Here is an 18,798-nt window from a genome sequence, read left to right on the forward strand (position 1 = left end):
CACCCTGAAATAGGAAGAATATCACAAGCGATCCTAGTCCTTCTAAATCCAAAGACTTGACTGATGTATGGTGTGGAGTGTGCTTTTAACCGTGGCAGAAGTATGCTATCTCACACTGTTCTTTGTTCGCACTGTTCCCTCAGTAACAGAAAGTCTTCATAGAAACAACATGAGCCAAAGTAAGCGCTGAAGTCATTTATTAAACACTTAAATAAAGCCATTTGAAGCATTATTTATCCAATAACTCCAGACATCTCCAGGCTGAGGTGTCCGAAAGGTGGACGCTCACTGTGTCACCAATTTATCTCTTTCACTCAAGACTTTCTTTTCAATCTTTAAAGTCTGATTGATGCCAAATTAAAACAAAGACTGCATCCAGTCCATTTACAGTCGTTTGCTGTTCCACTTGGCTCTCGATCTGAAAGTCACCAGTCCCAGTAATGTCCTCTGTAGCTCTACGTGGCCTCCTCTGCTTTAGGAGCTGCCTCTGCGCTTCCATCCGAGCTCTGCTGTTTGATATACTGCTGGAGCAGCTGTGACAGGTGGGCCGGGTGGCGCTGCAGCAGGTAAGCTGTGTGGGAAGTCAGCATGGAGAGCCCGCTCACCACCTCGCCCTGGATGACAGTCATTGACGGCAGTTTGGAGTAGCTCACGATGCCCTGTGCACTCAGCAGCGTGTTGTCTATGCAGGCTCCTGATGAAAGAAGAGCAAAGATCATTACAGATATTTGCAGTGGATTCCTTCCATTTCTGGACTGATCTGAAATCTGTTTTACAGAGACAGGCTTCAGCTGGCAAAATATTATCTGTTTAATTTTACAAACAGTTTTTAACACCGGTTCACAAACTTGGGTTAATAAGCGTGATTTGGTGCAGATTCAGTGTTGGAGGGTTTGAAAACACACTTCCATTTAAGGAAGTGAACATGCAGACAAAGCGAACGTCTGTAGAGGACAGACTGAATTTGGGCCACAGTATCCTTGTGTACACTCACAGTACACTTGGCATTTTCTAGATGAGAGGCAGTAACTGCTTATCCCAACTAACTGGATCCCTAACTTCATCTACCAACCGATTGTGCTCCAAGGTTAGACACAAGCAGGATGTGGAACCTTATCTCAACCCACAGCCCCAAACTGTCACCAGCAGAAGATTGACGAGTTAATTTAGAAGACAATTTAGCTCAACTTTTCCTGAACTCATTTCATGGTTCCCGAGGCATCATAACAATATCCAATGCTAATTATTCCTCGCACGTGGATAAACGTACCCAGTAGTGTCATCTGTGGGCTGCCCCTCAGAGTCGTCAGCATCTCTTTCACCTTCGGCTCTTTGCTAACAAACATAACCGTTGGGCCGACGAACAGAAGACCCATGTTGCAGTAAATGGAGTCACTCAGGAACGACCGCACGACCTGAAAACAAACAACTGTGAATTAGAAGATTAATGATCCTTGATGTGAAATTGTGCAGCAGGATGTTCTTCTATATGAAGGACGCTGTGAGCTAAAAAGCTGCAGACAGAAACAACAACTCAAAGTTTATCGTCTTATGTATCATCAGAAAATGATTTATTGTTGCTGTTATAGTTTATGTAAAGTATAAGGGATGGTCCTGGGTGCCATCAGACAGTGAACAAATTCAGTCGTTACGCTGGGCGTCGACTTGACATTGGTTACACTTTTCAGAAGGTGCACATCAGGTTACGTGGAAGGTTAAGGCGTGGTTAAGTAAGTTATGACATAGATTCGCCACAGAAGTCTAAATCACGCATTAGAAGTATTACAGGACTACTCATCCATGGAGTGTGCAGCTGTCAACATTCAAGAGAATATAATCCACACTTTGTTGTCCTTTCTGACCCTAAAAATGTTACCAAAAACACCGTCTATTACTTAGATTTGGATTAATGAAAGCTGTTTTATTATGTTATTATTCAGAAACATCTCAAACGTATTTGATTCCCGATAAATAGGAAATGTCACAGAATCAACAACGTCAGTCTTACCTTGTTGGGGAAGAACTTGACTGTGATGTTGTGTTTATAAAGTCTGTGCCTGAGAGTCATCATGTCTTCAGCACTGCTGCTGCTGTTCTGGACCACGGCGATCATTTTACAATCCTCAAACAACTTCTTCAACTCCCTCTTCATTAGTAAGGTCAAATCATTATCCTGAAGGAATGAGACGGAAGAGATTGACACTCAGTAAAGCACGAGACCTGCAGACCAAACCAGGAAAAAAAAAACTACTACTTGAACAAAAGGACATAAGTGCATACTTTCAAAATCTGCTTGAAGTAACAAAATAAAAGCCCAATTAATTCTGTAATGTGTAAAATTCTGGTTCCAAAAAATGTTTTTATCATTTACCTACTGAGCAGCAGAAAATATATCGTATTTTACTGTAAAAGATGAAGCTTTCAGGTAAAAATAACCTCATCTTTGAAAATGGTAAGAGTAGCTAAAGTTCTGAATAAGCTTTACATCTATCAGAGTTGTATACACAGTTGTTATGCTACTTTTTAAAAAAGACATCCAAAGCAACAGACAGTACACAAGAGTGCAGGCAGGGTGGCGACATGTGTCGAGGTGACAGAAGCATAGCAGTACAAGTAAAAGGTAAGATTTTAAAGAGGTTAGTGAGACCTGCTATGATGTATGGTTTGGACACTATAGTACTGACAAAAAGACAGGACGCCAAGTTTAAGATGTAAAGATTTTCATTGGGAATGAGCGGGATGGACAGGATTAGAAATGAGTGCATGGGAAGGACAACTTAGAGGGGTAAGGGTAAGAAGGTTTGGACATGTTTAGAGGTGGGATAGTGGATATACTGAACAAAGGATCGTGAAGATGGAGCTGCAAGCAAGAAGAAAAGAGGGAGAGCACAGAGACAATTAGTGAAGGAGGACATGAAGAGGGTTGGTGTGACAGAGGAGAATGCTCTGTCACATCATGGAATAGGGTAGGGTAACCGTGCAAGTTAAAGGTTTCATAATGACCAAGCGAAAAATAAATATGACAATATTGCAAATATTTAAATGAAACCAACTTTTCCAATTACCTTGCAAATTAAATACAAAGTGCAGATGTGGAAGATAAAGTTTATCATGTCCTTAAGCACGTGTACAAACACTGTTGTATATTCCCATTTCTTTTGCAACAGTTATTAAACTGCTCCATCAGCTGCTGACTGCCTGGTAAAAGTTGTTTAGGATGCAATGCCAAATGCCTGTTTTTAAGCAACATATTTCAAAGGTTTTGTAAACCTAAGCCAATCCAAGAAATAAGCACACAATGCTGAGCAGTCCTATATGAAGTGAGACTTGTTCCGATCGTGCAGGCTTTCAGTAAAAGGCTGAACATGCTGGTGTGTTACCTCCTGGACGTGTTTGGTCTGGGACGGGTAAGCGCCTGGAGGAAACTCCCGTGCGGGGGGGATGTACTGAGTAACCGCTAGCAGCTTCTGTTTCTGGATGTGCAGAGGCTTCCTGTGGCGGGTCACAGCCTTGGACCCGTGTCGGACACTCTGTGTGAGGGGAAGCCATCCTGAAAGCCACAAATGTCAGGTAAATGTCTGCTGTACAACCTGTCAGTGAGCGCTGCGGAGCTAACATCGACTAACTGAGCGTAATAACAGCTAAAGACGGAGTCCCCGCTAACGCTACTAACAGTAGCTAGTTGCTGAAAATTAGACAGACTAACCAGAACCGCAATGTTTAAAAAAGAAAAAGTAATGGTATAAGTATAGTACTTTACCATGTTTTGGCAGCAATTTCGAACACAAGGTCGCCGCCATCTTTCACAGGAAAACGTCGTTATTCAGGAAAGTGACGAACGCATGCGTGCTGCGTTTACTGACATGTCGGCAAAAAGAAAACCTTCCTCATATTTAACAAACTTTAAGCGTAAAAAGAAAACAAAATTACCTAAATGAAGCTGTGCTTTGTGACGAACACGTCGGAAAACATTTAAAAACCGATAACCTGTATCCATATACGTATTATCTAAATAATTTGGCTAAAATAATAAGCAAATTGCTGCAATGCCGGAGAAGAGACTCCGAGTGGGCTTGTACGCGAACGCGTCCTAGCGTAATGACGCACAATTACCGACGTTCGGGTTTTTTTTGTTTTGTTTTTGTTTGCATTTTTAGTTCATATGAAAATAAATCCGTAGATTACATAGTTTCTAAATAAGTAGAGTAAAATGATTTTTAAAATCGATGATTTTCTTACAGCATTCTTTTGCGTAACATTTTACGTAAGGGAGCGTTACGTCAGCGTGTGTTTTACAGGCATGAGGCGCATACTCAGTACGATTATATTGAGACATATTTGCTTTATTGGAGGAAATCTGCCCTCTCGTGCCACTAGGATAGTAGGGCTGCCGCGCGTTTTTACCTCGAAATACTGCAGCGGAACCAGTATGGACCTGAGTAACATGAGGAAGAGGTACAAAGGAGATCTGGAGGTGAGAAACTGCTGAGTTACCTGCGTTGGGATACAGTGTATTGAGTCATGTAACTGAAGCCACTCTGTCAGTGCTGTGCAAATGCAAGGTCACTTTATGAACCCTGAATTAGATGTGCAAAAAAAATACAGTGAGTGTGCACAGCTGGAATGTAATCTGGCTGCCATGGATAGAGTCTGTGACCAGATCCCACTGCGTTAAATGTTTCCGTATGGGTTGCGTCTTACTTCAGTGAAGTACCGGAGTACCTGGATAAAAAGCCACGCAGGCACATTGAGGTCATTGAGACTTAACACAGAAAAGCCCCAGGAGGTTCAAAACAGGGAAGTTATTGCTGTGAGGGACACTGCTATCCTTGTTTTTGTTTTTAAGCACGTTTCGTGTGAGATTCATATGAACTGATATCATTTAATGAAACACACACCCCTGAGTAGTACTGAAAAATGACCACAACAACAACAAAAAATTGATGAATGGTGTGCTGTCACCACCATTAAAATGGGACATCCTAGCTGTAGCTGTAGATGATGCCACACACTTTTATCCTTTGTCCCTCATCCCACATATTCAGATGATATCCCACATATTGGTTGGCTCTAGTATTTAAAACCATTACCCATAAAATCTGGCTTATATCTTCCCGGATAAAGTGCCAGTTAACAGTTTTTTTCACTTATCCCATGCTTAACAGGGAAAAGTGCAAGGGAAGTCACTACAAAGTCATGAGCTCTGCAGATTTCTGCAGGATATGATGTATAGAAACTACCAAAAAGAGAAGGAAAAACTACTGAGTGGGTCAAGCCTGTGAAATAATATGGATTTAAGAATACTATCAAGCAAAAATCTTCCTTTTATTCTTATTGTTTGGAAAGTTGCATTCAGATAAAAGGCTGTGTAATTATTGTCCCACACAAATTTACTTTTAGGAAGTTTGCATCTGGTCACGCTGTATACAGCTGGAGAAAGCAGGTGTTCCCCAGATGTTTCACACCTCAGCTTTGACCTCTAAATAGGACATATTTCTCTGGCATGTTTAAAAGTGATAAACACAATTGAATAATTAATTAAATCGTAATTATACTGCCTACAGCCTGTACTCACTATAATCCAAAAGCATCAGTGAATCATTTGAATCCTGCATTATGTAAAAGTGGCTGTTTTCCTGTGTTTTTTTACATCTGTATCGGTTGTTTTGTTTCCAGTGCTTTGAGGAGAGTCAGCTCGTGTCTCTCGACCCCATCAAGCAGTTTGGAAACTGGTTTGATGAAGCCACCAAGTGTCCTGAAATAGGAGAGTCCAATGCTATGTGCCTCGCCACTGCCACCAAGTAAGAAACGCTGCCCCCCGAACAGATTGGAGCTGATTTCTTTTCACAGTTTTGTACAATTAATCGTATCTGTTGTGTACTCAGGGATGGACGTCCGTCCGCTCGCATGGTCCTCCTGAAAGGTTACAGCAGTGAAGGTTTCCGTTTCTTCACCAACTATGAGAGCAGAAAGGGCTGCGAGCTGGTAAGAAGCATCTTTATCGCTGACTCTGTCAGCAGCCGTCTACATCCATGCTCTGCTTCTTTTGCCCTCAGGTGGTTTTGAATAAATGTGTAATTCTTCCTGTTTCCTGTGTTATTGTCTCACAGATAGTGCATTACTGTGTTTAAATGCTATTATTGAGTCCAGCTCTTTTGCTTTTATCAATAATGTATTTCTTAAGCGAGTAGTTAGCAGGCACAAAAAATTACAAATCAACATCTGTATCAGTCATACAAACAAAAATGGCACCAATTCACTGGTTTGAGCTTTGGAAATACATTTCTATGACTTTGGGGACAATAAACTCTTTATCTTTGGATTTTTGCCCATAATTTATGCAGAACACGTTATCAAGCCATTTCTTTGCTTTAGAGTTTCAAAGGGTTTTTGATGCCTTCATGAGCCAAGGCTGAGATGGTTTTAGCGCGCACAGACGAGGGATAGTGGATATAATGGACAAAATATAATGACTATGGAGCTGCCAGGCAGGAAGAAGAGAAGAAGACCACACAGAAGGTTCATGTTAGATGCCAGTTATAGGGTGAGATGGAAGCAGGTGATCCACTGATTTTAGACATCTTTAAAAAAAACATTTGAAAATGCATTTTTATTCTTTGGCTTTTACTGATACTTTTACTGATAAGTACATATTGCTTTCTGAAGACTTTGTTTTTATTATTCTAAATAAAAATTATATCGCGGGAATTTTTTATTCATCAGGTTTCAAATGTTTTGCATGAATTTTGATATGCATTGTCTCCTTTTTGTCTTAAATCAAATACTGACACTTGTCGCCCCTTGTTGATAAAGTCTGCCTCCATCTCACCCTGTGTCCAGCATCCTCCACTGTCACAACAACCCTATGCATGTCCTCCTTCACTTCATCCATGAATCTTTAAGGCTTCTTCCGTGTTGTCGGGTCCTCTGATCACTTTCTTCTCCACAGGAGAGCAATCCGCATGCATGCCTGGTCTTCTACTGGGAACCACTGAACAGACAGGTGCAGAAACCTTAATTTTACTATTACGTTTTAATATTACGTTCTTCTTTAAACTTTTTATTTTCATAGTAAATGTAAGTTAAATTTAATTTTGATTTTCAGATTCGCATTGAAGGCACCGTGGAGCGGATCCCCTACCAGAGCTCCTGCGATTATTTCCACTCCCGGCCAAAGAGCAGCCAGGTCGGCGCTGTCGTGAGCCGACAAAGCACTACTGTGCCTAACAGAGATGTAAGCGCCGAAGCTGCTCCACCTGCACGTTGTAGGTAATGCGTACAATGTCTAAGTCTCAGTTTTCACAATTTCTTTCAGTATCTGAGGCAGAAAAATGCAGAACTGGAGGAGAAGTACAAGGACACAGAGGTGCCTATGCCTGATTACTGGTAAACCTTTGCTCTTAATTAAAGTTAATAACATGTTGGTACGGCTTCTTAAAGCTTTTTCGGTTCGTTGCCTTTAACTGTCCCATGATTTTCTTTTCCAATAGGGGCGGCTACATCGTAAAGCCTTTTTTAATAGAGTTCTGGCAGGGACAGACAAACAGACTTCACGACCGCATCGTCTTCACCAAGCTGAAGGACGGAGAGTCCGAGCTGGGAGAGTTTCAGCACGCTGCAGAGGGAGGCTGGGTGTACCAGCGACTGTCCCCATGAGGAGCATCAGCAGGCTGTGAAATAAAGGAGAGGACATGTTTCATCTCGACTATCACTGATTTAAAAAGATCACCATCTTTACCTCACATTAATAACCTTGCATAGGTGCTGTTGTGCGCAGTTTATCAACAAGCCAAATGTCACTGTGCTGTTTTTGAGGTGAACCATGTGTGCTAAGTGGATAAGTGGAGCAGCGTGGCACAATCTGACTGTGCAACTTTTGAGTTTTCCATGCTTTGTAATGGAAAAAGGGCACTGGCCTGAAAAAGTGGAGCAAACTTTACCCACTCAAAATAATGATTAACAGTATGGCTGTGGTTGTTTAACAGTGCAGTCGTTGACCTTCTAGGACATGAAAACTGTTTCTTATTTCTTAAAAAGCACAATCTGTTCCACTCATCAACACTTAGCTGCTGTTCTTCTCCATTGGTGTGATTATTTCTGTACAGGTGTGTAGTTTTCTAAAGAAAATATGGAAAATTGAGACAATTGCTTGAGAAAGAAAGAAAAGTGTGACTGTTTTGCTAATTATGGATTCAGAACATCATCTTTGGCCATAACCTGAACAATAAATATAAAAATGAATTTAGAGGCTTTTATATGGGGAATATGAGAGCATGCTCAATGTGTCATCTTAGAATTTATGACAAAGAGAGCTTGTTCCTCATGAGAAAACTAATATTTGTTTCAAATTCATTGTTGTCTCTAGACAGTTTACTGCCTCAGTCGTGTTAGCAACTCGTGAAAAAATCACAAGTCTGTTAACTGAACAACTAAAGTATATTTTTCTTCTAATTGGTGACAAATATGATTTTACACTTACAAATGGAAAATATGTGACCTGTACTGGTGGTTAACTTAATTTAAATTGATTGTATCAGGCTTAAATCTATGGCAGTGACTGCCTTTTAATAGTGAGATTAAAAGAGCACGTGATGTCATTTGTGCCAACTGTTGTGTGTCCTGTATTGTTTGAGGATGAAATTGTGGTATATAGCTTGAAGTAACTGTGGGAAAATTTTATTAATTAAGTTTTAATTTGTAACTGAGGACAGAGTGTGCGTTTGACCAGCAGATGTCAGTAGCACAGCTAACACAAACACCAAGATTCAGCGAAACACGATCACTCAGAATCACTAGAAACATGCAATATTCTCATGGATTAACTGTTGACTTGTGGATTTCTGTGAATCACTCGATGATATCTGTCATTTTCTCAGCTAACAGCAGGGCAGCTCCACTACAAAATGCAGAAGCAGACCACAGGGTGTCAAATATCACCCTGCTTACTATCACCATGTCACCAAAACAGGCTGAACAGCTCACTAACCCCAAAGAACGACCTCACCAAGATCATCGCGTTTAAACAGGCCACCATCTGCATGTTAAAAGCTCTCCTCGCTGTAGACTCCAGCACAAACAGAAGAAAATCTTACATGTTAACAACTTTTATATTTATTACAAACAAAAAAGCATCTCAGAAAAAAATTACAGACAGCATTTCTTGTTGTTGATGTGTCACATGCAATGGCTGCAGGAGTTATTTGGACAGTTAAACCAACAAAACAGCATGAAGTTATTTTACAATGACATAAACAGATATTTGATTCGTACAAAAGCACAATTAGCATACCCAAGTCATGTTTTCTGATATGATTGTATCCATAAACTGTACCGCGGTCACCTGGGGCAACCTCCAGGCTCGAAAAATAAAGCCAAAACCTGCAGTTCCTCTAAAAGCCTGGCTCCAGATATGAGTCAGTCTGAATTTACAGCTTGAATTTTGTCCCTGTAGCTAATTCCCCCCTTAACAGCAACTATGAGAGGATGATTTTCTTTTAAAGAACTGACTTTTTTAAAGCATATTAAGGCTTAAAGCTTGCATTATTACGGTTGTGGCTGGAGTGACAGACATTGATATAGGCAACTGTAGCTTGCCATGTACATTTCAAAACATCTAAACCATGTTGGTGCCTTTTAGAGCATTTTAAAGGAATTTCTGCCACGTTTCTTCCTGTGTGATCAGCTGTACTGACCGATACTGAACATTATCGAAACTCTGCGGTTTATGACTGCACCTATCTAATCAGGCTTTCTAGGGCTAGCTGATAATTTAGAACTCCACCCTCTTATCCAACTTCTACATCCAAGGAAACCAACGTGAATTTAGATGTTTTCATATGTGAAACATGAGAGCATTTTTCAGGGTGTCAACTTAGAATTCATGACAATGAGAGCTGTAATTTGCACATGTATTCCTCACAAGTAAACGTTTAATATTTGTGGCTGCAAAATATGTTGTCAAACTGACTGTTGCCTCGAGAAAAAGTTGACATTGTTGCATGTTTGGATGACAAGATCAACATGGTGATCGTTAATGGTTACATTAATCTTTCATATACAATCTATAATTTTCATTTAAGAACATGTGGAAACAAGGATGGACGAAAGATGTTTGTCCTTCCCCGTTTGGGGATATTTTACTTGACAAGTGTATATAGATATATAAATAAATACATTTACTTGAACATTTTGTTTCTTAGAGCTGAGAAATTCAAGTCTTTTCAATGATGACTTGATACTTTTGGGGGCCTTTATATTTGAAAGCATCCACCATAATGTTTCAGATGTAATCAGTGACGTCAAGTCTTTGGTCATAAAAATGTAATAAAAATTTCCTTTGACATTTAACAAAACATAAAAACCTGAAACATAACATTACATCTACAACATTAAAAAATGAAAACTTAAATGACACCAATGTTACATTTGAATCATGAGGCGAGAATTCCCCAAATTTTCCTTCATGTCATTTTTGAAAATATAAAACAGCGTGAGCACAAGGAAGTAAATATAAAAGTTAAAAGACAGAAAATCTGGAGAAAAATGTGTCCAGGACTGTGTTTAGTTCCCGTCTGCCGGGTGGATGTTTAAATTTTGACACCTCGTTGTTTATTTAAGTGTCTTTTTTTCTTGTGTTTTCCTGTGTGTGGTGAATAGTAGCACAGTAGTAGTACATGTAGGACAACATGGTGGTGTTTGCATACATTCAAGCCATCTTTGAAGCTTCTTATGTGTATATGACACATTACTGATCAAGTATGTGCATTTTCTGTGCTATTTCTCTGTCTTCTTTTTATGATTCTCTTGACTGAGGTTGTTGTCTGCAAACAGATTTGGGTTCTCGGCCAGCGTGACGCGGACCCTCTTCTTCTCCTTGTAGCGGCCGGAGTTGGAGACCTTGACGTGGCGTCCTTTGGTGGCAGATTTATCGACGATTTTCTCCAGTTTGGCATTCAACTGGCTGTCCAGTTCTGGAGAGCCGTTACTACTCGGGTGGTCTTTGTTCCCAGTGTTACTGCCATGCTCTGCTGGGATTTCATACAGAACCTTGGATTCAGACTTCTTCTTGCGTGAGAAGGTCAGCCTCCACCAGCTTGAGTCAGCCATGGCACCAACAGAGACTGGAGGATCGACCTGTAAAGTTCAGAGATCTTAGCGTGTGGTGAGCAATAGCAAAGAATTCTAGGTAAATAAAATGTTTTAGCATTACTTTGTACACTTCAAAACAGCATTTATTCTGTCAGTTTTAATGCAGACATGTTAGTCAGTCTTTATCTATACAAAAAGTCTTTTTATTTCCATCTATAAATGCATATCTAAATGTAGTCAGGAAAGGGTCTAGGCCACAAAAAAACTACAGTATGTACAGCTAGATCAAAACTTGGTAGAATTTTGAAATATACCGAGTCTCTTTATCACTATCATTTGACCAGAGGAAGATTTGAAACCAGTCAAACATTTACATTTATTCATACCTGGTCAACAATATAAATAAGAGCTTTGTAGTGTTACGAATCAACTGAATAGCCAAGTATTTATGAAACTTTAATGTATCACTTGCAACCAGTTTTAATTTAAAGGTCTGAAATCATGAAAGGCTAAGCTGGAGAAAGTTTGGTAGTGGCAGTCAAGACAGCATCATCAGCATAAAAATGTACATTACACTTCTGAGTGGGAAATTACACTGAATAAATGCACTTTGAAAGTAATTAACAGTGGGCCCGGTGTTGATCCCTGAGAGACGCCATTATCAGCCATGTTTTTTCTGTCAAATTGTTTTTGCTAACGTCAATAAAATTCAGGTTTTAATATAAAAATACAAAACATTGGATTAGATTATCATAACTCAAAATGTACTTTAAGAAGTAATTCAGTAGTTTGTATAAAATAAACTCCAGTTCCACTTACTTGTTTTTTTTTTTCATTTTGAATTAATTAAAATAATTTAAAGGTGATTTTATGTGGTAAATTGCAAAGCCTCGTACACAGAGGTGGCCTAAAGTTTTACAAGGCCTTAAGCAGGATTTGATTAAAGGCCCTCAGCCACCCACGTCAGCAAAGCCACTATTAGCTATATTGCCCTTGCCAAACCATTTCTGCATTACGCATCTAACACAACAATTCTAATGGCTTAGTTATTCTGTGCTGGAAAGAAATACAATAAACAAGCAGATGATGATTTTTAAAACAAGTTCACTGTTTAAATTTTTTTTAAATTGTGCAAAAGGGCAGCACAGTCACAAAGAATTTACCACAGACCGAAATATTATTTTATGTAACAGCGCAAATTTAAAAACAGTGTTAAATAAATTAAATGGAAACTAACTGTCTAGAGAGTAAAAATAGGTTAACACTGTAATTGCTGTTTCCATACAATATCCCCTGAGCTCACCACCCCTTGACATTTCTGTTATTGTTGTTATTGTTAGTGAATGTTAATAATAAATAACTTGCAAAAGCTCAGCGCTCACAGTGAATGATTAAACCGGTCAGTTAACATATTTATTAAATTAATTGGGGGCCCTCTGCTGATGTGGGGGCCCCCAAGCAGCTGCTTCTGTGTGAATTTTGAGTGTTGTCTATGCTGCTGCGCTTGTTTCCCCAGGTAGCTCTGGTTTCTCCTGCTATTGAAAAACATGTTAAATTAGTACCACCTCTATTGCCCCAGGGCATTCTGCTTTAATCTCAGCAGTTTTGCTTCCGGGTTTAATAAAGATTAAAGCAATGATATTACAGTGTAGGAAAACCCAGAGATTTGCAACAGTCATTTATGGATGTTAGTTAAATTTATACATGCTCTGCCACACTTCATTGTTTTATATTTGTTCCTCTGTGTTTTAGTTCATTTGCTCAGGATGTCCTTTATTTACATTCATGCGAGAACAGCAAAGCTGTAAAACTGTGACTGAAGTTCTTTGATAAGAACTTTAATTGATCTGAAGTTAAATTATACATATAGCATGTAATCAAAAGATTTAAATTCATTTATAAGGTTTTTAAAGGGAAAATGCATTAATATTTGAAGTTCTGCTAACTTACAATAACTATAGCTCCAATTACTTACATTTAATGTCAAAAAGTAGATGCAAATTTTTCACTTGTACAAATTTTCTGCTGCAGATTTGCATTCAAATTAATCTCAGTCTGCACTGAACATCATGCCTTTAATGTTATATCATTCTCTCATTGTTGGTGAACCAGTTCAAAAAGACAAACAACACTGTTTACTCCGCTGCTCTGTGCAGGACTAGTTTGTAGAAAGCAGACGATACTACGGCTGGCTTACTTCATCCAGTGCACATCTCCGTGATTACGAGGTGTAACCCAATGGGGGAGCAACACCTGACACTCTGCTCTCAGCTGATAAATTAATGATTATCTGCACAGGATCCTCTATCGCTCGCATGTGATCTGATATAAAGTCAGGAAAGCAAATACTGGGGAAGCAAGCTGTCATCCCGATGCTGAACCAGGAGTTTGGAAACGTGTTACATAATGACAAAGGGTGTCTTTCTGTTGTTCACTTAAGAATCACAACATGACCAAAAGCCTCTGGGTTTTCTCATCAAGTGATATCATCTGTATTATTTCAGGTGTATGGATACATACACAGGTAACGATAACAGAATAATACACCCAGGTCTCTGTGGTCCTCGGTCACCTGGTAACCAAACAGGTCAAATAACTTCCTTATGGAGCAATCGCTGACTCTTTCATGCCAACTCTTTTATCGTATCAAAGAGGTCATAAACATGTTCATGGGTCGGATCATGCCTTACATAAATCATCTTGAATACACACAGAAAATATGTTTTGTGTCTTTATTTTTCTATTTCTTCCACCTTCTTTTAATATATTCTTATGTCTGTAAAGAATATACACTTACAGCCACTTTATTAGGTGCACCTGCTCAGCTTCTCCTAAACCTCAGTATCTAATCAGCCAATCACATGGCAGCATTTAGACTTGGTCACGATGACCATAATCAGAATTGGAAGGAAAGGTGATTCAAGTGACACTGAACGTGGAATGGTTGCTGGTGCCAGATGGGCTGATCTGAGTTTCTCAGAAACTGCTGATCAGCTGGGATTTTCCCACATAATTAAAATCCCTATGATGTCAGAGGGCAAAGGATGACCAGACTGCTTTGAGCTGATAGGAAGAAAACAGAAACTCAAATGGCCACTTCCTACAGCCAAAGTATGCAGAAGAGCATCTCTGATTATGTAACATGTTAAACCTTGAAGCAGATAGGATACAGCAGCAGAAGACCACACGGGGTAACGCTGCTGTCAGCTAAGAACAGGAAACTGAGGCTACAGTTAACAAGGGATCCCCAAAACTGCAAAACAGAAGACTGGAAAATCTTTGCCTGGTCTGATGAGTCTTAATTTCTGCAGCAAAATTAGTCTATCAATGGCTCAGGCTGCCGGAGGTGTAATGCTGTGGGTGATATTTTCTTGGCATATTTTGGGCCTCTTGGTAACAACTGAGCATTGTTTAAAAGCCAAAGCCTGCTTGAATATTGCTGCTGGTTGTTGGAAGATGATAACGCACCATGTCACAAAGCTCAAATGATGTCAAACGTCACCAGTTCTCAATCTATTAGAGCATCTTTGAGATGCAATGGTGCAGGAGATTCACATCATGGATGTGCAGCAACTGTGTGATGCTGTCATGTCAACATGAACCAAAATCTCTGAGGAATATTTTTATTATTATTTTACTGCATTTAACTGCAGGCGTGTTTGCTTGGCTTTACAGTTTTCAAATTGATCCTTTGCTTGACAGAAAGCTAACCTGCAACTGTTCTGATGGTTTATTTCCAAGTAAAACTGCCAAAATACAAAAAGTCAGAAATTACTTTACATATTTTAAACTGAATTTTGTAAGTTTCACGTTTAAAGCAGTGCATCATGTCCTCAAAACCACAAAATAAGCTGTGAACTTGTAAATAATAGCATTTTTACTGTAGTTGTAAGCACAATCAGTGAGACTATTATGGTAAGTCCAGCTCTGAGGTCTTTTTATTTTAGTTTTACCAGAATTTAGAGGAATTTTGTTGAGCTACTTTACTAAAGCGGGGACCAGATAGATTCAATGAAAACGTGAATGTGCGATAAACACATAGTGAGCAGTTTATTAAGTATTTTAGATTAACCCCACCTCTCACTGCAACATTTAAAACTTAAACTTGAAGGTTGGGATGAAACATTTAAAAAAAGTGTTTAGATAAAAGCGTGGCTCATAAACCAGATTTTATGATTTTCACAAACACAGCCATATCGCTCTCTTTTATGATGGCTGACAGGAAGTCAGGCCCTTTGGTGTGGTTATTTTATCATGTAGCACCTATGCAAATAAAGAGTCTATGCACTTTGAAGAAACACTCGTCCTACTCTTATCTGACCCATGTGATGTTTGGCAAATGGCACGAACGAAGAGTGCAAAGGTTCTTTGATTTTAAGTTTTGGAAACAGCAATGCAGGCACCTTTTACATTTATTCCTCTGGACCCGGGGTTGCTCTTTGCTTAATAACCTGGGTGTGTGGTTTTCACAGATGCTCAGGTAACAGATAGTTGCTCACCAAGAAGAGCTTTTACAAGGGTCTGAACCACTTCAATGTGTTTACTTGGGTTTCCATAGCTTCTTTTATGTCACATTCCTCAGATTTTAGCATTTTTTCTCTCTGTTTCATCATCTGTTTGTTTATTCCTACACAAAAAGGACAGGTTTCTTCATAGCAAACATTTACAGAGCATTTGCATAATTTTCTTGACTCTCCATCAAAACAGCTTCTACAAGACAGAATACCTTCTCGGCACTTTCACACCATGTTAAGTAAGACAGCTTGTCGATATGCACACATATTTCCAAAAGAATGCCGTGTTTGACTTAGATATGACCTTTGAGACAAAAACTCCTGTTGACACAAAGGAGGCCCTCCATTTTAATAAGTTACCATGTATTCTGTTATGTGTGGGTGAGCCGCCCAAGCAAAGCCTCAGAGATCACAGCAGGAACTGTGGCGCACAATCAGAAATCACTAACGACCTGCAAAGTCTTTGAAAAGAATAACTTTTGAGCCGCAGAAAGACAGAGAGGAGCCTCCAAGGGCACCGAGGGCTTTGCTGCCCTCGTAACTTAAACTGAAGGTTCACTAGATTCTCAGGTTTCATCCCTTGTACCAGACTTGCTGTTGACCCCTAGCAGCAAAGTTTTTTTGGCTCGTCTGATTATTTCCATTAATAAAAATGTCTTTTAGTCATTTGTTCCAGAGGCCTTCCTGCCTTCTCAAAGGTCACAAAAATCCACAGGCTGATTGAATTGTAAACTTCACACAGGTGCAAAGTCCAAAAAGGTTAATTTGTGACTGTAGCTCTTTTATGACTTAGTGTTATTCTAACCAGCTCAAACATGACAAATAAAATCATGTTAAAACATATCTGCACTATGTTATTTAGCATGCATAGTAACCCTGTGGGCCTCCTAATATTTTCTGATGTAAGATAATGCATTAGTGTCTCCTTCAGGCTTCAACCCTTTTTAATTATTCAATTAACTGTCTTTAAAAACAGTGGCAAAGGTCAAAATGTGTCACAGTTTGTCCAGCTCAAGCTGATTTCTTCCAATGTTTTCTTCTGTAAATCAAAAGCTCTCAAACTCTGAATTTGTTTGATATAAGACAAGTAAAAACCCCAAGTTTTCACTTTTGAGAGGCTGAAATCATCGAAAGTCAGGCCTCTTTTCCAAAGAATTTTACTTCAGCCATAATTTGACTGTTAAAACACAGCACTCACCTCAAGTTACCCAAGCTAATGTCTCCATATTTATTGTTTTTGTCCCTGAAAAACTCAAAAATATCCAGTTTGCATCTACATACTGTGAAAAACTAAAGTCGTTTCTCCAACTTAAGGATCTAGAAACAAAAAACTTTTGACATTTTCACTTGGAAATTTGACTTTAGCTGTTGTTTGGCTATACAAATACAGTACTGCAGTTCTAATATGTTGATCAGGGTTGCTGAGCTGTGGAAATACCAGCGAAAAAGATGGAAGTAGCATGTTGATTTTTGTAATTAGAGTTAAATGTGTATTTCTTGCACAGATAAAAGTCTAGTTTCCACTGCAGTTCATTGGAGGCTTTCAGGTGCGCTCGTTCTCTTACCTTGTTCACAGTGTGCTGGCTGAAAGGGGACTCTCTCACATGCGACACTGTCTCACCATGCTTACAAACTTTCTATCTCCTCTCTTTGTTTTTCTGTGGAATCTTTTTCCTCTCCTCAGGTGAGCGTGCACAGGTGCAGCATCTCTCTCCCTCTGCCTCTCCCTCTTACCTTGTCCCTCTGCACTCCTCTTTAGCACACACCCTCCTCAAACACACACATACACACACACCTAGAGCCCGCCCAGCTGAGTGCATGACTGAGTAAATGTTGCAGCCATGTGATTTTCAGCTCAGTCCCATATCAAGATCTCTGACATCAGGGCTAATGTGAACCTGAGAGGTGATTGGCTTTCCAAACTGTAAATAAAACCCCCGTTATCAGTCTCACTTTAAATCCAAGTATTGTTTTAATGTGGACTTTGGAGTCAGAATAAAGTCACCTTTCACTGAGCATTTTCTCTTACATAAGTCTTTGTGATGGCTTTAAGCTGGAGGGAGAGAACGAGAGCAATCGAGCTGCTTTGCATGGCTTGTTTAAAATCACAGACAGTGAATAGACGCTGAATTTGCAAGTTAGGTCACCATTCAAATGAACTGAAATTAGGCCACTACAGAAACTCTGTTGCTGCAGGGATTTAATGCTTGTGTTTTCAGGTTTGTCCAGTCTGGAGTTCACAAGAAGCCAAATTGTTGAATTATTACTGTTGTTTTTCACCCATATCGCTTTTTTCAATAACAATAATACACTGTGTCAGTCTCTGTTTTCTCATATTTAAAATTATGTTACATAATGAACAAAATAAAACTGTAACGACACATTTAACTGTTTAAAAAACGTGTTTAGTAAATAAATGTTTTGTTAATAGTTTAGTTAACAAAGTTTAATGTTTAGTTATTGATCACTGAACGGCCAAAATCAAACATAAATAAATAAGTATTAATAATGATTCAATTCAATTCAATTTTATTTATATAGCGCCAAATCACAACAAAAGTCGCCTCGAGGCGCTTCATAGATACAGAGAAAAACCCAACAATCATATGACCCCCTATGAGCAACCTTTTTATACATTTGATGAGATAATGATATCTTATCAAATGTATAAAATATAACAGATGGACATAAAATGTGACGTTAATTGGTGTCTGGTGTTTCCGCCAGTTCCTTTCTGTGCCCCGCTCATGTATTGAGCCACATGCCTGTTCATCTTAGCCGATATGATGCCCGCCAGGAGCTTCCATGTGGTACTGAGGCAGGTTATTGGCTGGTAGTTGGATGGGACTGGTCCCTTCTGGGGATCCTCAGGGATCTTGTGCCTCTTTTATTAGCAGTTGGTTCCTTTGTGCAGTTAGCTTCTTCAGCTAGCAGGAGTGAATCATGTCGGGGGCCTGTCCGACTCTTCATACTGGAGACCCTTTCTGGGATGTCTGCCACTGTAATGGTTACTATAAACCCTGTTCAGGAAGGTTGCTGTGGTCTTAGATCTACTAATCGCTGAGGTCTCACTCAATGACTTCAACACACCAGTTGTTGGGCTTGGTACCACATCTCGGGTGGGGGTGATGATCTCCCTCCTGACCTGACATCCTGGCTCCCCCTTGCTGTAGCATTTGTGTTGTACCTCATCAAT

The 18,798-nt window shown here is 39.5% G+C and overlaps 3 protein-coding genes across 3 annotated transcripts; 1 reads left to right on the forward strand and 2 right to left on the reverse strand.

Annotated features, from left to right (window-relative positions):
- Positions 1 to 180: 180 nt before the first annotated feature.
- Positions 181 to 4,029, reverse strand: mrpl10 (mitochondrial ribosomal protein L10). Its single transcript, XM_024803540.2, has 5 exons — positions 3,761 to 4,029; positions 3,381 to 3,550; positions 2,009 to 2,173; positions 1,271 to 1,415; positions 181 to 694 (listed from the first exon to the last, which is right to left on the reverse strand). Exons 1-5 carry the CDS (start codon positions 3,798 to 3,800, stop codon positions 456 to 458), a joined length of 759 nt encoding a protein of 252 aa, XP_024659308.1. The 5' UTR covers positions 3,801 to 4,029; the 3' UTR covers positions 181 to 455.
- Positions 4,030 to 4,157: 128 nt separating this feature from the next.
- On the forward strand, positions 4,158 to 8,597 carry pnpo (pyridoxamine 5'-phosphate oxidase). The gene is made up of 7 exons (XM_004565840.6): positions 4,158 to 4,474; positions 5,677 to 5,801; positions 5,886 to 5,985; positions 6,950 to 7,003; positions 7,106 to 7,234; positions 7,316 to 7,386; positions 7,491 to 8,597. The coding sequence occupies exons 1-7, from the start codon at positions 4,211 to 4,213 to the stop codon at positions 7,654 to 7,656; spliced, it is 909 nt and encodes a 302-aa protein (XP_004565897.3). The 5' UTR covers positions 4,158 to 4,210; the 3' UTR covers positions 7,657 to 8,597.
- Positions 8,598 to 9,095: 498 nt separating this feature from the next.
- Positions 9,096 to 17,363, reverse strand: prr15lb (proline rich 15 like b). The gene is made up of 2 exons (XM_014410638.3): positions 17,168 to 17,363; positions 9,096 to 11,133 (listed from the first exon to the last, which is right to left on the reverse strand). The coding sequence occupies exon 2, from the start codon at positions 11,104 to 11,106 to the stop codon at positions 10,774 to 10,776; it is 333 nt and encodes a 110-aa protein (XP_014266124.1). The 5' UTR covers positions 11,107 to 11,133; positions 17,168 to 17,363; the 3' UTR covers positions 9,096 to 10,773.
- Positions 17,364 to 18,798: the final 1,435 nt, after the last annotated feature.

The sequence above is a fragment of the Maylandia zebra genome, linkage group LG8 (assembly GCF_041146795.1).
Source record: "Maylandia zebra isolate NMK-2024a linkage group LG8, Mzebra_GT3a, whole genome shotgun sequence".
NCBI lineage: Eukaryota > Metazoa > Chordata > Actinopteri > Cichliformes > Cichlidae > Maylandia > Maylandia zebra.